This window comes from Theropithecus gelada, chromosome 4 (genome assembly GCF_003255815.1).
Source record: "Theropithecus gelada isolate Dixy chromosome 4, Tgel_1.0, whole genome shotgun sequence".
Classification (NCBI taxonomy): domain Eukaryota; kingdom Metazoa; phylum Chordata; class Mammalia; order Primates; family Cercopithecidae; genus Theropithecus; species Theropithecus gelada.
Window position 1 is genome coordinate 86,510,039 of NC_037671.1, and position 19,667 is coordinate 86,529,705.

Here is a 19,667-nt window from a genome sequence, read left to right on the forward strand (position 1 = left end):
ATTCAAACAAACCTACTTTTAACATTTTTACTTAAAACAGCATTTCAGGCCAAGCGCAGTGGCTCATGCCTGTAATCCCAATACTTTGGGAGGTCGAGGTGGAGGATCGCTTGATGCCAGAAGTTTGAGACCAGCCTGGGGTAACATAGTGAGACCCCCATCTCTATTTAAAAATGAAAATAAAATAAAAATGATAAAAATAAAACAGCATTTCAGTAATAAGCATGTGAGGAATAATAATACTATTTTACTTTTCAGTATGTTGGACATTTTTCCCATTGTAAAACTTAAAAATAACATTCTGAAAAATAAAAACTCATTACAATACAGCCTGGATTTTGTAAAAAGTATATTTATCCAGTTTTCCTTCCTATTTTCCTTCCTTCTTTTCTGCCTGTATATCTGCATAGAAATATACCTAAAAATAAAAGTCAGTGTTGATGATGATTTATGGGGTAGTTAAAAAAATTCTTTGCATCTTTTTGTATTGCTTAATTCTTTAAAATAAGCAGGCATTATTTTGCAAAAATGAGAACTTTTCCTTTACCAAATCACAACTTTAAAAGTACGTTTAAGGAATTCCTATTGAACGTTAAGCAGTATGGCTCAGACATGTACTGTTTACTAACTTCACATGGTGCTAAGCCTAGAGTGAATGGTGTTGAGGGGCCGAGGGGTATTCAAAATACTCCACCCTGAGATATTCTAAAATAACACAATAATGACTAATATTGGCTGGGCGCAGCGGCTCACGCCTGTAATCCCAGCACTTTGGGAGGCCGAGGCAGGCGGATCACCTGAGGTCAGGAGATCAAGACCAGCCTGGCCAACATGGCAAAACCCCGTCTCTACTAAAAATACAAAAAAATTAGCCAGGCGTGGTGGCTGGCTCCTATAATCCCAGCTACTCAGGAGGCTGAGGCAGGAGAATTGCTTGAAACTGGGAGGCAGAGGTTGCAGTGAGCTGAGATGATGCCACTGCACTCCAGCCTGGGAGACAGAGCAAGACTCCATCTCCAAAAAAAAAAAAAAAAAAAATAGAAAGAAAAACTAATATTTACTGATACTGAATATATACTACATACCAAACACAATTCTCAGCACTCCATATGTATTAATACTTTGCATCCTGATGACACATCTATACAGTAGCTAAATAATTTTCCAGATTTTACAGACAAGGTGAAGAAAACTTAAAAATCGATCAGAGGAGAAGCTGATTTAAACCTGAGTCTTCCACAGTCAATGTTCTTAGTCACTACACTACACCAGCAGTTCCAACACTTTGCTGTATATGGGAATGACCACCGGAAATCTTTAGGAAAACCCGCCTGACTCCCACATGTAAATATTCTGATTTAATTAATACAAAGTGGGCTCTGGGCAGCAGGATGTAAAAAGTTCCCCAGGTGATTCTAATGTGCAGAGAGACCACTGTCCTACACCCTTCTGCCTCTGGGTAGCCGTTGGGTAGTGGTTATCAAGCCTGGATGAACATCTGAATCACCTGATCATTTTTATAACTTCTAGGCCGATGTCCTAACTCAGGCCAAAGGGCCTGGGCTTAAGTAGTTATAAATGCTTCTCAGGTGATTCAAGTCTGCAGCTAGTGCTTAAGAACCACGGCTTAGGGAGAGAGCAGTTGTCTCCCATTTTAACAATGCCCAAAGTAGTGAATGTTTTCAATTAGAGGTTTATCTTTCTCTCAAATGGGTGCAGCATTAAAAAAAAAAAAAGATAGAGCAAAGAAAAAGAAAACAAATTGAGAGCCACCAAGCATGGAGCATGGTTTTAAGTTCACTTGCAATCTAATAGGTTCAGAATTATTCTGGAAGTAATACGACTCTCTTCAACTGTCTCTGAGATTGGATTTAGAGCTTTCTTGGATCAGAATGTGACCAACGGGTTTGTTTAGTTTCAGGGTTTTTTTTTTTTTTTTTTGCTCCCTTCAGGTAGGGCTGTTTCACCTGGCATTGGGCTTCATCTAGGACTAGCACAAGTGAAAAGAAGGTCTACTGATAACTATCTCTTTAGGCCTCAAACTCATAAAAGTTTCACAGAGTAAAATATCCTAAAAAGGTTACACAATGAGAACCAAATAATAAAACACTGTGACAGTAAACCTGAAAATTTTAACAGAGAAATAAAATCCACAAAATTAGGCACAGTCCTTGAGAAATAAACACATTCAATGAGGAGCAAATCTGAAGTTGAAAGCAAGAAGCACTGTTTGCCAGGTGCAGTTGCTCACGCCTGTAATTCCAGTGCTTTGGGAGGCTGAGGTGGGTGGATTAACTGAGGTCAGGAATTCGAGAGTGAAACTCTGTCTCAAAAAAAAAAAAAAAAGCACTTTTTATTTTTCAGGTTTTTGTAGAGATGAGGTCTCAATATCTCAGTATATTGCCCAAGCTGGTCTCGAACTCCTGGACTCAAGAAATACTCCCACCTTAGCCTCCCAAAGTGCTGAAATTACAGGCATTGGCTACTGCACCTGGCCTTTTATTTATTTATTTGCTTACTTATTTACTTCTAAGAGGAAGCACTTAAGAGAATATCAAGTGAAAATTCACAACTGCCAGATCGCGTTTGAGAACCTAAGATCAGAGATTCTAATATGTAATATAAGAATGGCTAATATGTATTGAGTGCTTACAATGTACTATGCACAATTCTAAACTTTAGATTCAGGAACCTAATATCAGAGATTCTAATATAATAGAATCTTTGGCTCCAGAGCATTCACTAGGAAAGCACACCAATCAATTAGCTTGTCAGCAGTCCTCAACCATTTATTTCTCTGATACAACAGCAAATATGATTCCTACCTGTAGTACTCAGATAACTGAGCACAAAGTCAAAAAATATTGTCTGGCTCTAGATAGGTACTAAACTCAGATTGGAGCTAAACTTGCCAGGTTCAGTATCAAAATCTGTGATAACTGCATAAAAACCTATTTTTGTTAATGAAAAAGGGATCCATATCTTTAGCAACCAGACATTCAGGTGGCAAAATTGACATCATCTTATGAAAATTAGCTCTGCATTTCTATCCACATTAACATAATCTATAGGCCATAAGTCTAAAAAGGCAATTACCCCAGTTGTTCCTCACTTCTGATTCTCCAACACTACCAAGTCAGGCACTGTAGGTTTGCCACCAAGAGCCAGTGCGGAAGCCCTCCCACATTTGCAGAAATTTTCCTCAGAACAGGTCTGCATTAGTTTCAAGACACAAACAAGAAGCAAACAAAGCATTACAACTTTGGGGCTTAGAAGAGAATAACCCAAATAATTTGGAAGGCAAATTATGACTATAATAAAATAAATTTAGCATAGTTCTTTTTTAAAATTAATTTTAAGTTCTGGGGTACATGTGCAGGATGTGCAGGTTACATAGATAAACGTGTGCCATGGTGGTTTGCTGCACCTGTCAACTCACTACCTAGGTATTAAGCACCATATGCATTAGCTATTTTTCCTAATGCTCTCCCTCTTCCCACCCCACCCCCACCAAGCCCTGGTGTGTATTGTTCCCCTACCCATGGTCATGTGTTCTCATTGTTCAGCTCACATTTACAAGCGACAATGTGCAGTGTTTGGGTTTCTGTTCCTGCATTAGTTTGCTGAGAATAACGGTTTCTGGGTCCACTCATGTCCCTGCAAAGGACATTATCTCGTTCCTTTTTACAGTTGCATAGTATTCCATGGTGTACATGTACCAACCACATTTTCTTTATCCAGTCTATCACTGATGGGCATTTGGGTTGATTCCACGTCTCTGCTATTGCGAATAGTGCTGCAGTGAACGTCCACATGCATGTATATTTGCAGTAGAATGATTTATATTCCTTTGGGTATATACCCAGCAATGGAATTGCTGGGCCAAATGGTATTTCTGGTACTAGATCTTTAAGGAATTGTCACACCATCTTCCACAATGGCTGAACTACTTTACATTTCCACCAACAGTGTAAAAGCGCTCCTATTTCTCCACAATCTCACCAGCATCTGTTGTTTCTTGACTTTTTAATGATCGCCATTCTGACTGGCATGAGATGGTATTTCATTGTGGTTTTGATTTACATTTCTCTAATGATCAGTGATGTTGAGCTTTTTTTCAAATGTTTGTGGCCGCATAAATGTCTTCTTCTGAGAAGTGCCTGTTCATGTCCTTTGCTCACTTTTTAATGGGGTTGTTTTGTTTAAGTTCCTTGTAGGTTCTGGATATTAGACCTTTGTCGGATAGACTGCAAAAATTTTCTGCCACCCTGTAGGTTGCCTGTTTGCTCTGATGATAGTGTTTTGTTTTGTTTGTTTGTTTGTTTCTGCTGTAGTATGGTTATGATACAACTTGTGGTTCTAAGAATGGAATGCTGGTGGGTCTGTGAGAATAGATTAGAAGCAAAGAACAGTACAAACCTAGATAATTCAGTCAGTCCTGCTGTTTACCCTAATGTGGCTGAATATCTTCCCAACATACATATTGCACCTCAGGACTAAATGACAACAACTGGACAACTAGTTTAATTGCTTCTTGAGGCCACACCTAAAATTTGATAATAAACTCATCAGCAGAGTCAAGAAAGCTGGTCTTCCTGCTCACCATTAGCAGGGTAGTTTCTCTAGCAAGCTACGTAGATGTAAGTTAATAAGGAAAGCGTAAAGCTACTTAAAACGTACCAGGTTACATGAAACTGAATGCAATTTGTGATCCCTTATGGGAAAAAAAAATCAACAAGACTGGAACATGGACTATAAGTTAAAGCATTTTATCAACATTATATGAATCTAATAACTGTACTGTGCTCATGTAAAACAAGCCTTGTTCTTAGGAAATAAACAATTACATATTAAGAGGTAAAGGAGCATTATGTATGAAACCTACTCTCAAATGACAGGAAAAAATTATATAGAATGATGAAGCAAATGTGGCAAAATGTTAGTAGCTGCTGAATCTAGATAAAGAGGATATGGAGTTCTTTGTACTATTACCACAACTTTTTGTAAGTCTGAAATTATTTCAAAATTAAAAGTACACAAAATTAAAATGAACTAGCTGGGCCAGGCCTGGTGGCTCATGCCTGTAACCCCAGCACTTTGGGAAGCCAAAGCAGGCAGATCACCTGAGGTCGGGAGTTCGAGACCAGACTGACCAAAATGGACAAACCCCATCTCTACTAAAAATACAAAATTAGCCACTCTCAAGTGATCCACCTGTCTCAGTCTCCCCAAGTGCTGGGGTTATAGGCATGAGCCACCATACCCAGCTCCTAATCTGAAAATCTGAAAGTCTCCAATGAACATTTCCTTTGAGTATCATGTCCACACTCAAAAAGTTTCAAATTTTGGAGCATTTCAGATTTCCAGCTTTGGGATGCTCAAACTGTACTGAACATTTTTCTTCTTTGCTCTTGTCTCCCCATGTCCTAATGTATTGAAAATATTCTTATTTATCCTCAAGTTTCAGATCATTACCCAATAACTCTATATTCAGAGAAACAGATATATATCTGCATAATTTACACTGCTGTATAAATCCATTAGATTCTGTTCAATGATTGGATTATGCTTCTTGCTTTCACAAACAGCACAGTATATAGGAAAGATATAATTTTAAAGTTAGATTTCTGTTGATAAACCAACTCTACAATTTATTGATGATGTGGCTTTGGGTAGGTTATTTAATCTCTGTGGATCTCAACTCACTCAATTATATAAGGTTAATGCTTCTATATCATAGGGCTGCCATGAGCTTAAATGTGAATGTGTAGTAATTAGCACAAATATATACTTGATATATTAGTTCTTGTTTCTCCAAAGTACCTTTTTTTTTTTTTTTTGAGACAGGGTCTCACTTTGTTCCCCAGGCTGGAGTGCAGTGGTGCAATCAAAGCTTGCTGTTTCAGCCACCTGGGCCCAAATGATCCTCCCACCTCAGCTTCCCAAGGAGCCTGGACCACAGGCATGTGCCGCTACACCTAAGTTGCATTTTTTATTTTTTGTAGAGGTGGGGGTCTCCCTATGTTGTCCAGGCTGGTCTTGAACATCCCGGCTCAAGGGATCCCCCACTTTGGCCTCTCAAAGTGCTGGGATTACAAGTGTGAGCCACATGCCTGGCCCAATTTACATTCTTTACAAAGAACACAGTCTTTGCAAAACTAAACACAATTTGTTTCTCATCATGGCACCACCTTGATCTAAGGGCTAAGAATGGAAACCATCTACCCTTACACACAGCTTATATACTAAGGTCCAAAACTACCTGCCATGATATGGTTTACTGTCTACATTAACATGAATTTATTATTTCTTTGTCTCATTGGCATAACTTTACTGTTCCAGAAGACTTCTGCCCAAATAACTTAATCATTCATTATAAGAACTTCATGATAAATCTCTTAGCTTTTCACAGGATTTACTTTTATTTTTTGTTTACAGGGTCTCACTCTGTGGCCCCCCTGGAGTGCAGTGGCACAATCACAGCTCGCTGTAGCCTCAAACTCGTGGGGCCGTCCAAGTGATCCTCCAGACTCAGCCTTTCAAGCAGCTAGGACTACAGAGGTGCACCATCAGGCCTGGCTACTTTTTAAAACAAATTTTTGTTGATACGGGGTCTCCCTATGTTGTCCATGCTGGCCTCAAACTCCCGGGTTCAAGCCATCCTCCCATCTCGGCCTCCCAAAGTGCTGGGATTATAGGCAGCTGAGCCACATGCCAGGTCTATTAGTTCTTCCAATTTAGAAAACCTCAACAGTTTATGCCTTAAGGCTCCTTGCAGTCTTTGCTTTTGCTACCAATCTTAAACTGTTGTATCAGATCAGTTTCCAATCCTAATCAAGCCATCTTCCTCCAACATCCTCCTACCCTCTGCCTCTGAAAGACCAGCCTTAAGCCGTACCCATCAGTAAAATCTGACCTTGCTTTCCCAGTTTAATACACTACCGAAGCTCTAAGCAGTGTTCTTTCTTATCCCAGTAAGCAATAAATTCAGCTGTCTTAACAAAATGTCATATTGGTGATATTTGGCGAATTATCACTGGACAGGGCAGTATATCTATAAGCATAAAGACAAGGCAGAGGGATATCCCCACAAATGTCTAGAAACACTGTAAAAATGAGCTAAGATAAATTATACACCAGGCTAATTCCGTCCACTAATACATCCATTAATCAGAAGGAAATGGGTTAGTCGAGACCACAACAGAAAGTTTCCTTCCAAGGGTGGCCAGTGAGTCCTAAAAAGTTCTTTTTGATGAATTACACGTTTATACTGCAATTTTGCCCAGCGCAGTGGCTCATGCCTGTAATCCCAGCTCTTAGGGAGGCAGAGGAGGGACGGCAGTTTGAGCCCAGGAGTTTGAGGACTGCCTGGGCAATATGGCAAGACTCCGTTCTCCACAAAGAGGAAAAACAAAACAAAGCAAGTATATTGCAATTTTGTAAGCCCTTCCTCACAACAGAGGTGTTCAAATATGACCCTGAACCAAGAAAAACTGAGTCTCAGATAGCTCATATATCTTTGGGAATTACCAAAAATAATTCTAGGGTTGACTACCTAAGTGACTGCAAGAGAAATAAGCAGTTTTAAAATGAGTTCCCTCTGAAGAACAATCCACATCCATCATTAACGTCATTAAAGTGTAAAGAACACTAACTTCTATGGGGTCTCATCATGGTCTAATGACTTTCCACCCAGGTAAAGCATACTAAGCTGTGGGGTGGGAAGGAGTGAAGCACCAGGTACCTTTCAAAGTTTACTTTTCACCAAGACAAACTGATCCCAGCCGACCCCCCACAGGACTTCTGGAGCCCTACCAGTTCCAGAGAAGGGGGAGGGGGTGGTAGAAAGTAACAGAATTCTGTAGGACCCACCCTCCAGCTGACTGAGGACTGGCCCGCAGCAGTGAAAGGCCTTTGGGGTCCCTAGCTCCGCATGGACTCCCCTGCGCGCTCCGGGATCCATACCTGGCACGCTATAGCCCTGCGAAAGCTGCACGCCATGTCCGCCTCTAGGGAAGTGCGCCGCAGTCCGCCAGTCCCGGCCTCGCCTCACCTCCTTAAACGCCCCGCCCCTCGCGCCGGAAGCCCGCCCCGGAGGGTGATGCCAGCCAATCAAGAAGCTGCGTGACACGCCACTAACCTCTGCCCTGCAGGCGCGAGGGCGCGCGGGAAATCCCGAGTGCATCTGGAATCCGCAGAGCCAGTGAGACCATGGCCACGTCCTCGATGTCTAAGGTACGTGGTGGCCGACGCTCACAGTGGCTCTACCGCTGCCTCATTCCCCCTTTGAAGAAGGGATGAAGCGGAGGTTTCGTAGGCCTCCGTTCCCTGGCTGGAGGGGAGGGAGGGAGCGGCGTACTGAGCTGAGGCGTCCTTGCTCCAGATCAGTTGAGGCCAACTTTGCTTGGGGAGCGAGGACGCGGATCTGCCTTGTGGTGGGGCTAGGAGGATTTTTAAGTTCTGGTTGTTGGAGGTCGGATGTCCTGATGATGTGGCCCAGTCTTTCATTTTTTCCCTCTCACAAATACTGTTAGCCGAGCACTCCGTTAGGTACCGAGATGCAATGGTAAACAAAACAGATTCAGCTTCTGCAGTCAAGAAAGTCAGTAAACATAGATAAACTGATGATCACAAATTTTAAGTGTTAGCAAGGAAAAGAGTTCTAGACAGACAACAGAAGAGTGGGAAGAACCTAATATAGGTTGCCAGGGGTTAGCGGAGGCTTTTTGGAGAAAGTAACGCTTTGACTGAGACCTGAAAAATAAGAAGTTAGGCTAAGGATTAGGGCGAGGAGGGAAGAGAGAACAACATGTTCTTCGGCCCAGAAGATAGAAATAAAATGGCATATTAGAGGAATTTAAAAATCATAATCAGAAAGTAGACAAAGAGTGGGAGCGTCATGAAAAATGAGAATGCAAAAGTAATGCAGATGCGGGTGTGTGTGGTGGGGGTATCTTACAGACCTCATCTTGGCTACCAAGATGGCAAGAAATTGCAAAACATAGTGCAGTTGGTAAGAGGATAAGCCCTAGAGCTATATTGTCCAATGTGTTAGTCACTAACCACATGTGGCTATTTAAATTTGAGTTAAAGTAAAATTAAGTAAAAATTCAGTTCCTCCGTTGCACTAGCCACATTTTAAGTGCTCAATCATCACATGTGACTGCAGCTACCATTTTAGATAGTGCAGATACATTTCTATCATTACAGAAAGTTCTGTTGGACAGCGCTGTTCCGGACCACGAAAAGTAAGACATTTAGTTCTATTATAAGTGCAGCGGGAAGCCCCTGAAGTTAAGCTGTCTGATAAAGCTGAAAAATGCAGATGAAGAAGCTACATTCTCCCTATGTTAAAACAATGGATTAATGAAGGCTATATCATGGATCTGATTTTTTATTTTGATTAAAATGGTTTATGAGAAGCAGTGCTTTTAAAGACTACATCTCAAGAAGAAAGTACAAGTCTTGGGGTTTAAGGTTACACTAGTAGAGATTTAAAAGTAGTATTTTTATTAGAATTGGTACTGGTTTTATTTTGTTCTGGTTATAATGTTCTGTAGGTTTTGAATGGTCTGTCCCTTAATCCTGTTGATTGCATAAGCACCTCTTATTTTTATGTATCTTGCAGAAAGTAAGGTTTTTCAGGAAAGCGTTTTGGTATTATAACAGAAATATCTGTATTGGGATGAGACCTTACATGTATAAGAAGCTTTAAGAACTATTTCATGAGTTGATGGAACTGTAAGCTTTTTTTTTTTTTTCTCTTGAGACGGAGTCTCGCTCTGTTACCAGGCTGGAGTGCAGTGGCGCGATCTCGGCTCACTGCAACCTCCACCTCCCCGGTTCAAGCGATTCTCCCACCTCGGCCTCCCGAGTAGCTGGGATTACAGACACGCGCTACCACATCCAGCTAGTTTTGTATTTTTAGTAGAGACAGGGTTTCATCATGTTGGCCAGGCAGGTCTCAAATTCCAGACCTCAAGTGATCCCCCGGCCTCAGCCTCCCAAAGTGTTGGGATTACAGGCGTGAGCCACCATGCCCGGCCCTTAAACGTATCAAAACATTTTAATGTCTCTTTCCTCATGAAATTTTCTGGCTGTTGGCCTTCCTCTGTCTCAAACACCATCACTTGACCAGCAGTTCCAAATGGTTAACCATGTTACTACCACTGCCCTGTATTAAGATCCTTTCTGGTCACTCCTCATACCGTGTTCCTTTGAAGCTCCTTTCTTCTTTACTGAATTGCAGATGGATTTGAAAAGAAGGCAATGACAGGTTTGTCATGGTACCACGTGATTTTTCTAAATATGTATGTTATTTCACAAACTTCTGCTAGTTGCAGATACAAGGATATAAGGCACAGGGCTGTGTGCGGTGGCTCATGCCTGTAATCCCAACACTTTGGGAGGCCAAGGTGGGTGGATCATCTGAGGTCAGGAGTTCGAGACCAACCTGACCAACATGGTGAAACCCCATTTCTACTAAAATACAAAATTAGCCTGGCATGTTGGTGGGCGCCTGTAATCCCAGCCTCTCAGGAGGCTGAGGCAGGAGAATCGCCTGAACTCTGGAGGTAGAGGTTGTAGTGAGCCGAGATTGTGCCATTGCACTCTAGCCTGGGCAGCAGAGGGAGACTCTGTCTAAAAAAAAAAAGAGTCTAATGCACAGGTCTTAATTTGGAACATGTAATCCAAATGACTACTTTATATTTTTACAGCTGTCTTTAACACTATCCTGAGACAACTTTGCCTAGGTAGTATTCTTTTATTATGTCTTTTATTTTCCATAGAAATAGAAATCTTTAAGAAGTTGTCCATCAGGCCAGGTGCAGTGGCTCATGCCTCTAATCCCAGCACTTTGGGAGGCCGAGGTGGGTGGATCAAGAGATCAGGAGTTAAAGACCAGCCTGGCCAACATAGTGAAACCCCATCTCTAATAAAAATACAAAAAAATTAGCCAGGCGTGGTGGCAGGCACCTGTAATCCCAGCTACTCGAGAGGCTAAGGCAGGAGAATGGCTTGAACCCAGGAAGTAGAGGTTGCAGTGAGCTGAGATCGCACCATTGCACTCCAGCCTGTGCGACAGAGCGTGACTCTGTCTCAAAAAAAAAAAAAAAAAAGAAGCTATCCATCGTGCATAACTTTAGAATTGGTAGAATAGACTAGGACCAGTAACTTGGGGGCAGTCTACCACTAGTCAAATAATAGTATGAAACTAAACATAGCAGGGAAATTACCAAGACAATTACTTGACAAGCATTTATTCATTCCATATACTGATTGCCTAATATATATGTTAGCACTATTCCAAACATTGGAAAAACAGTTATAAAATACAGTTTGTGCTTGAAGGCGCTCACAGTCTACTCAGGGAGACACACCCATAAACAACTATGATATACAATTAAAGTGACTTAAAGCAATGCAAAATAAAGATGTTCAAGTACTGTGAGATCTCGGGGAAAGGAGAATTTCTGTAGTGAGAATTGTGAAAGGTTTCCAAAAGGAGATGAGTGTTGAGACAAACTTTAATGGATAAATGAGTAGGCATTTATCAGATGAAGAAAAGTATATAGAGTGAAACAGCTGCAATTATCTATTTCCTACTAAGGTTGTAGATACTTTGAGTTTAAATAAGTTTTAGGTTGGGAGAACATCACTATTTTCAACCTTTTTGATCTTCATTTTTATTTATTTATTTATTTATTTTTTTGAGACAGAGCTTCGCTCTTTGTCGCCCAGGCTGGAGTGCAGTGGCACGATCTCAGCCCACTGCAACCTCCACCTCCGGGTTCAAGCGATTCTCCTGTCTGAGCCTCCTGAGTAGCTGGGATTACAGGCTTCTGCCACCACGACTGACTAATTTTTGCATTTTTAGTAAGGACAGGATTTCACCATGTTGGCCAGGCTGGTCTCAAACTCCTGACCTCATGGTCCACATGCCTTGGCCTCCCAAAGTGTTGGGATTACAGGCATGAGCCACTGTGCCCAGCCCATTTTAATGTATAGTATGAATTCCTTTAAGTTTATGAAAATGGAACCTTTCTGGGCTTAAATTTAATCAGCTTTTATTTTCTTTGTGTACCTCCTAGATCAGGTGTCAAAGAGCGAAATAAAAAATGGGCATCTCATGGGAGGGAGGAGAGAGAGTGGATAGTCCCCCTTGTTGTTTTAGAATTTTCCTTCTATAGGTCAGAGAGGAGTGATGTGATTTCTTAGAATCTGAAAGAAATGTGTTCTCTCCCCTGCCATCTTTTTTTAAAAAAAGTGCTTACTCATAAAATATTTGGTTAATCAGATTTCTCTGCTCCTTGCTACTTTAACTTTATGCTTTTTGTCTTTCTTTCTTTTTATAGGGCTGCTTTGTTTTTAAGCCAAACTCCAAAAAGAGAAAGATCTCTGTGCCAATAGGTAAGGTGTCTGAATATTAAATGTTTTATTCCCTACCTTCTTAAACTATTAAGAACTAACCCTAATTGAATTTAGTAATTCTCTTATCTGAGCTTGGCTTACTTGCCTTGTTGATGTAGCATTTATGTTCCAAGGCATTGGTCAAAGAGATAAGAGGACACCCCAGGGCTCTAATTGAAGAGAATCCAATTAGATCTTCCAAAGGTAAGTTGGAAGCAAATTTCCTTCAAAGGATATGCTGCCATTTTTAAAAGAGATTGTCTTTTTGATTACTTCTCTGCCATTGTTTTTTTATCTACAACTTTAGAAATGAAAGTGAGTTTCTGCTAGAGAAACATTTTGATCCTTGATGAAGTAATCAAAACAATAAAGGCTGACTGGCAACGCAGATGTCTAACAATGGAGGAAATGTTATATAGAAAATAAAATGATAATTGGTAACATAAGGAAAACCTAAGAAATAAAATGACTATAAATTTGTATATATTTTCTAATGAAAATTGTATAAAAGTTATTTTTGTGTTAAAATACAGTATTCATAGGGAGACTTAAATATGCTTAAGTCATAGGCCAGGCATGGTGGCATCTCTCGGAAGCACAGGGGTCCCACACAGTTTTCAATCACTCTCAACTAAAACAAATTTGTTCAATTATTGGGTTTTAATTACTCATAGACACACATACTCCTGTTATTAAGGGAGTAGATTTTTGTCACTCACTCTGACATATGCATACTCACACACTCATATACTCATGTGGGTAAGAGAGGAAAGACATTTCTTTAGTTTTGTTTATTTATTTATTTTAGAGACAGGGTCTCAGTCTGTCACCCAGGCTTCAGTTCAGTGGCCCGATCATAGCTCACTGCAGCCTTGAAAAATCCTGGGCTTAAATGATCCTCCCACCTCAGCCTCCTAAGTACCTGGGACTACAGGCGTGCACCACCATGCCTGAGTAATTATTTTTTAAAATTTTTTGTAGAGACAGGGTCTCACTTTGTTGCTCAGATTGGTCTTGAACTCCTGGGCTCAAGTGATCCTCCCGCCTCAGCCCTCAAAGTGCTGGGATTACAGGCGTGAGCCACTGTGCCCAGCCTAATTTGTTTGTTTGTTTTCATTTGGGTTTTTTTGAGACGGAGTCTAGCTCTCCGATCTCGGCGTGATCTCAGCACAATCTCAGCTCACTGCAACCTCTGCTTCCCGGGTTCAAGCGATTCTCCTGTCTCAGTCTCCCGAGTAGCTGGGACTACAGGCATGCGCCACAATGCCTGGCTAATTTTTGTATTTTTTAGTAGAGACAGGGTTTCACTGTGTTGGCCAGGCTGATCTCAAACTCCTGACCTTGTGATCTGCCCACCTCAGCCTTCCAAAGTGCTAGGATTACAGGTATGAGTCACTGAGCTTGGCGGTTTTTTTTTTTTTTTTTTAAAAGGCAAAAACAACACAGGTTGTCTTAAAGTCCCAGTGGTTTCCTGGGATGAAGTAGGGGGAATTAACTGCAAAGGGCAAGAGGGAACTTTCTGGAGTGATGGAAATGTTCTCTGTTGAAAGAGTGGTTATGTAAGTATGTACTTGGGGTCAAACTGTTAAAATGGTTATGTTATTTTTAAATTATACCTCAATAAAATTAAGTTAATAAAAAAGATACTGTCTTCGCTTTTTTCATTTATATCCTGATACCTGTTTAGTGATCAAATTAAGAAGACTTCTTCAATCAAATCCAGTATTACTATCAGAAAGTATTGTACTGGTTCTCAGTCATAGCTTCACATTAGAATCATTTGGGGAACTTTGAAAAAGTCTTATTTTAATATAGCTGTAGATGCACATATAATTACATGTAATACTCTTTCACCAGTAAGTACCCTTCGACCAGTTATCCCCAGTGGTAGTATCTTACATAACTCTAGTACAGTGTCACAATTAAGAAACTGATATTAATGCAATCTACTGACCTTATTCAATTCCAACTTGTGGGACTTTGAAAAAATACAGGTTGAGAGTTCCTTATCCCAAATCTTGGGACCAGAAGTGTTTAGGTTATTGGAAGTGTTTCATGTTTTGAAATATATGCCTGTATATAATGAGATAATCTTGGGAATGAGACCCAAGTCTAAAAACAAAATTCATTCATGTTTCCTATACACCTTAAACACATAGCCTGAAGCGAATTTTACATAATATTTTAAATACTATTATACATGAAACAAAGTTTTGGCTGTGTTTTGACTGCAACCTGTCACTTGAGGTCAGATATGGAATTTTTCCACTTGTGGCATCATGTTGGTACTCAGAAAGTTTCAGGTTTGGGAGGATTTCAGATTTTTGGATTAGAGATGCTCAACCTGTGCCAATGCTCAGACCCTAATTCAGATCAATTGAATTAGAATCTCAAGAGTGGAGCTTAAGTGTTAGAATTTTTCAAAAGTTCCCCACGGGGTTATTGAGTATTTACATTGAATATTCAGCACTGTGAAAATTAATTCCAGTGGAAAAATTATGATATGGAATTAAGCATACCCATGTACTAGTTTTGAATTGAAAAAAGAAAAAGTGAACTATGCCATTGTTTGACTAAGGAAATAAATGGATAACTTGAATATATAGAATAGGATTTTTTTAAAGTAATGATACACACACACACACACACACACACACACACACTTTTTTTAAAAATAGAGATGGGATCTTACTATGCTGCCCAGGCTGGTCTTGAATTCCTGAGTTCAAGTGATCCTCCCACCTTGGCCTCCCAAAGTGCTGGGATTATAGGCGTGAGCCACCATGCCTGGCCACACATTTCTTTAATGTTGCAGATTGCTTAACTTACTAGAAATAGGTCAGAGAAAATTCAAGACTTGTTCCCCCATTTGTCATTAGGGACACGTAGCATGCAGTGACATCTAATATCACCAGCAATGTAATTATAACTAATACAGTTGTTAATATTTCTTGGGTGTTTACAGGGTGCCATACTGTTTTGTTTTGTTTTGTTTTGTTTTTTGAGACAAGACCTTACTCTGTCACCCAGGCTGGAGTTCAGTGGCACAATCATAGCCCACTGTAACCTTGAGTTCCTGGGCTCAGGGAATCCTCCTGCCTTAGCCTCAGTTAGGACTACAGGCTCATGTCACGTTGCCTGCTAATTTATTTATTTATTTTTTTAAGGCGAGATCTCACTTTGTTGCCCAGGCTGGTCTCAAATCCTGAGCTCAAGCAGTCTACCTGCCTAGGCCTCCCAAAGCACTGGGATTACAGGCCCAGACTGTCTTAATTATTTTATATGTGTTAATTTGTTTAATCCCCTCAGCAAATTACAAGGAATGTATTATCGCCATTGAAATATATAAGGATACTTAGACATATAACTTTCCCAATGTTATAATGTTAGTAAATGATAGAGCTATGATTTGAACCCAACCTGTCTGATTCCAGAGCTCATGATTTAACCATAACTTAATACTGCCTCTCATTATATGAGGCCAAGTTTCTACTTAGAACTTTTTGTATTGAATTTAAGCTACGACTTATTAGGATTGGTTTATAGTTTTTAGTACTAGTAAACCTGATGTGTATAATTGTATGACTTGAACTTTGCTTTAGAAGTTCGTTAGGCTTTTTTTTTTTTTTTCATTATGTGACTCTGAGACCAACAGATAGTGTTATAATATGAAAATCTTTGAGGAATTGACCCTGATTATAAGGCAGACGGAGCAGGAATGAGGGAAACATACCCAGACTTTAGCACTTGCCTTCACTGGCTTCAGTTATTGAAACAGATTGCCTGAAGAAAAGATGCTCTACATTTTGCCCACCATCTGTCCCCTGACTGAAGACACTTGGGCACATAATTAAGACCAGTAACTCTTTCTCCTCAGTATTCTGTGGATGACTGCATAGCCAGCAAAACAACTGGATAGGAACTGGAGAGAGGGAGACTGACAGCAGCACTGGCACTGTAGGAGATACTCACGCTGAAGTATATATAGCACTGTGACTAGGAGCCGAGGCAAGTAGAAACCTGGCAACAGTGAGAGCTTATATTCTTCAGTGTAGTTTTTAAATTTACCTACCTGCTCTGTAACAGACTGAGAGAAATCATGGTAACAGTTTAAAGTATCCTACTGCTGTGTTTCCCAGTTTCTAAGAGGTTTTTCATGTATATTTTGATGTGGCATTATTCTGCACATAAAAATTGTGTCTTGATTTGCCACTTTCGTGTTACAGTATGATTTTACCTATTAATGTAAAGTGACTATTTTTGTTCTTTTTAAAGCTTCCTTGTTCTGCTTTGTCTCTTATTTATTTATTTATTTAGAGACAGGTTTTCGCTCTGTCACCCAGGCTGGAGTGTAGTGGCGCAATTTCGGCTCACTGCAACCTCTGCCTCCCAGGTTCAGGTGATTCTCCTGTGTCAGCCTCCCAAGTAGCTGGGACTACAGGTGCACGCCACCATACCTGGCTAATTTTAGTATTTTTAGCAGAGACGGGGTTTCACCATATTGGCCAGGCTGGTCTCGAATTCCTGAGCTTGTAAACTGCCCACCTTGGCCTCCTAAAGTGCTGGAATTACAGGCATATGCCACCGTGCTGGCCTGCTTTGTCTCTTAATAATAGTGTCTTCTGGCTGGGTGGGGTGATGCATGCCTGTAATCCCAGCACTTTGGGAGGCCAGGGCAGGTGGATCACTTGAGGTCAGGTGTTCAAGACCAGCCTGGCCAAGGTGGTGAAACCCCGTCTCTGCTAAAAATACAATAATTAGCCAGACATGGCCCCGGGCGCCTGTAGTCCCAGCTACTCTGGAGGCTGAGGCAGGAGAATCACTTGGACTTGGGAGGTGAAGGTTGCAGTAAGCTGAGATCTCACTACTGCACTCTAATCTGGGCAACAGAGGGAGACCCTGTCTCAAATAATAGTAATAATAATAATAGTGTCTCCTTGCTTTCTTTTTTTGTTGGCATTTTAATTCTATAACCTTGTCTGCCACTTTACCATACAATGACTTAGATGTATTCTAAGGCTTTTGATAAAATTAAAAATCAATAGTTCCTAAAAATTCTGAGTTGGCCGGGCGCGGTGGCTCAAGCCTGTAATCCCAGCACTTTGGGAGGCCGAGACGGGTGGATCACGAGGTCAGGAGATCGAGACCATCCTGGCGAACACGGTGAAACCCCGTCTCTACTAAAAAGTACAAAAAAACTAGCTGGGCGAGGTGGCGGGCGCCTGTAGTCCCAGCTACTCGGGAGGCTGAGGCAGGAGAATGGCGTAAACCCGGGAGGCGGAGCTTGCAGTGAGCTGAGATCCGGCCACTGCACTCCAGCCTGGGCGACACAGCGAGACTCCGTTTCAAAAAAAAAAAAAAAAAAAAATTCTGAGTTAACCGTGATTAGGAAAGTAGTTCCTTAAAATTAAGTGAATTTCTATTCAAAACTCTCAGTTAACATTAAAATATTTGATTAAAAGAAGAGACCTATGATACAGGCGTTGGGGATTTCTTAACATATTAAAGATGTTATTTTTCCCCAAATCAATCTGAATTTTATTTTATCTAGTCAAATACCAATACAACTAGTTTTGAGAAGTGACCGGATTACTGTAAAATTAATTTGAAGAAATGGCTTAAATTTTTTTGAAAAAGAATAACAATGTTTGGGGGCAGTGGGAGGAAGACCTGAATGTATTTGATGCTAAAATGTACAACATACAAACCCATAATAATTTAAACAGTTCAGGACTGGTAAGGGAATAGGGCTGGATTCAGTAGAACAAAATAAAAAGTTCAAAAATAGTTCAAAGTATATATAAGTATTTAGACTATAAGGGCATGTCAAATCAGTGGGAGAAGAATGGATTGTACAATAAATGAGAGTTTTTCAAACCAAATGTCGTAATCCGTGTGTGAGTTATGAAATCAATTTAGTGGACTATGATTATACTTACATAAAACAGGAAAGAAAACATTTGCTATTACGTAATAAGGGTGAGTGTTTTTGTTCATGTGTATTGTGTTAGGTTATGATGTAAAATGTATTCCTTAATGTGGATCATAGTTTGAAAAGTTTGAAAGCCAGGCAATAAATGGTATTTTCACAAATAGCTAACCATTTGGAGAAAACATTCGAAAAGGATATAAAAATATACAGACAGAATAAATGAAAGACTGGAGTAAACTATGTCAGTGGAACAAAAATATAAGAATAGTAGTAGTAAGTCATTCAGTAGAGTAGAGTTCAAAGCAAATTATGAAGCAAAGTATACAAGGTTGTAGAATAACAGCAAATAATGAAAACATTATTAAATGTATATAACTCAAAGCAAAAAATCACTTAATAAAAACTGTTAGAAATTCAAAAGCAAATGATAGAAATACAGTAGAAAGATTGAAATTTTTAATCTTAAATATACAATTAATATGGTAAAAATAAAAGATTATAAATAAAATGAAATACAGAGGATATTGAATGTTATCTGTCCCCAAATATATATTTTTGATGAATATAAAAAAAAATTAAGGCCAGGTGCAGTGGCTCACACCAGCAGTGGTGTGAGCCAGTACTTTGGGAGGCCAAGGCGGGCAGATCACTTGAGGTCAGGAGTTTGAGACCAGCCTGGCCAACATGGTGAAACCCCATCTCTACTAAAAATACAAAATTAACTGGGCGTGGTGGCACGCGCCTGTAGTCACAGCTGCTCGGGAGGCTGAGGCAGGAGAGAATCACTTGAACCCAGGAGGCAGAGGTTGCGGTGAACCAACATCGTGCCACTGCACTCCAGCCTGGGCAACAGAGTGAGACTCCGTCTTCAAAAAATGAAAAAATTCCACTTCTGTCACTTACTGTGTAACTTTGCACGTAAGATCTATAACTTATGCTATTATAGGAAAAAAGAAACTGACTTATTTCTTTCTGTTTTTAGAGGACTATTTTAACAAAGGGAAAAATGAACCTGAGGACAGTAAGCTTCGATTCGAAACCTATCAGTTGATTTGGCAGCAGATGAAATCTGAAAATGAGGTGAATACTTTTTTTTAATAACTTTTCTGTAACACCCTAAGTCTCATTTTTGTTACCTCTCATCTTCCTTTCCACCAGTTTACAAGAGTATTGATGAAATACAGGAAGTATTGGTCAAGCATAACCTGTGTATCCTTAAAAAAACAACCATAATCCAGCCTGGGCAAGTTGGTGAAACCCTGTCTCTACAAAATCTGCAAAAACTAGCTGGGCGTGGTAGTGTGCACTTGTAATTCCACTACTC

The 19,667-nt window shown here is 40.2% G+C and overlaps 2 protein-coding genes across 8 annotated transcripts in view; one reads left to right on the top strand and one right to left on the bottom strand.

The window, feature by feature from the left end:
* RARS2 (arginyl-tRNA synthetase 2, mitochondrial) overlaps positions 1–8,071 on the bottom strand; it is a 72,013-nt gene extending 63,942 nt beyond the window's left edge. For 3 of the 4 annotated variants that reach the window (XM_025383751.1, XM_025383752.1, XM_025383750.1), the window contains exon 1: positions 7,745–8,071. Coding sequence is in view for 1 of the 4 variants with exons in the window: in XM_025383749.1 (XP_025239534.1) it covers positions 7,966–8,001 (36 nt within the window). In the remaining 3 variants the exon portion in view is untranslated. The remainder of the gene's footprint in view (positions 1–7,744) is intronic. The other variant, XM_025383749.1, reaches the window with a different exon arrangement.
* ORC3 (origin recognition complex subunit 3) overlaps positions 8,062–19,667 on the top strand; it is a 72,490-nt gene continuing 60,884 nt past the window's right edge. For 3 of the 4 annotated variants that reach the window (XM_025383745.1, XM_025383743.1, XM_025383744.1), the window contains exons 1-3: positions 8,062–8,235; positions 12,357–12,411; positions 19,326–19,423. In XM_025383745.1, coding sequence (XP_025239530.1) covers positions 8,212–8,235; positions 12,357–12,411; positions 19,326–19,423 — 177 coding nt within the window. In that variant the 5' untranslated portion in view covers positions 8,062–8,211. The remainder of the gene's footprint in view (positions 8,236–12,356; positions 12,412–19,325; positions 19,424–19,667) is intronic. The other variant, XM_025383747.1, reaches the window with a different exon arrangement.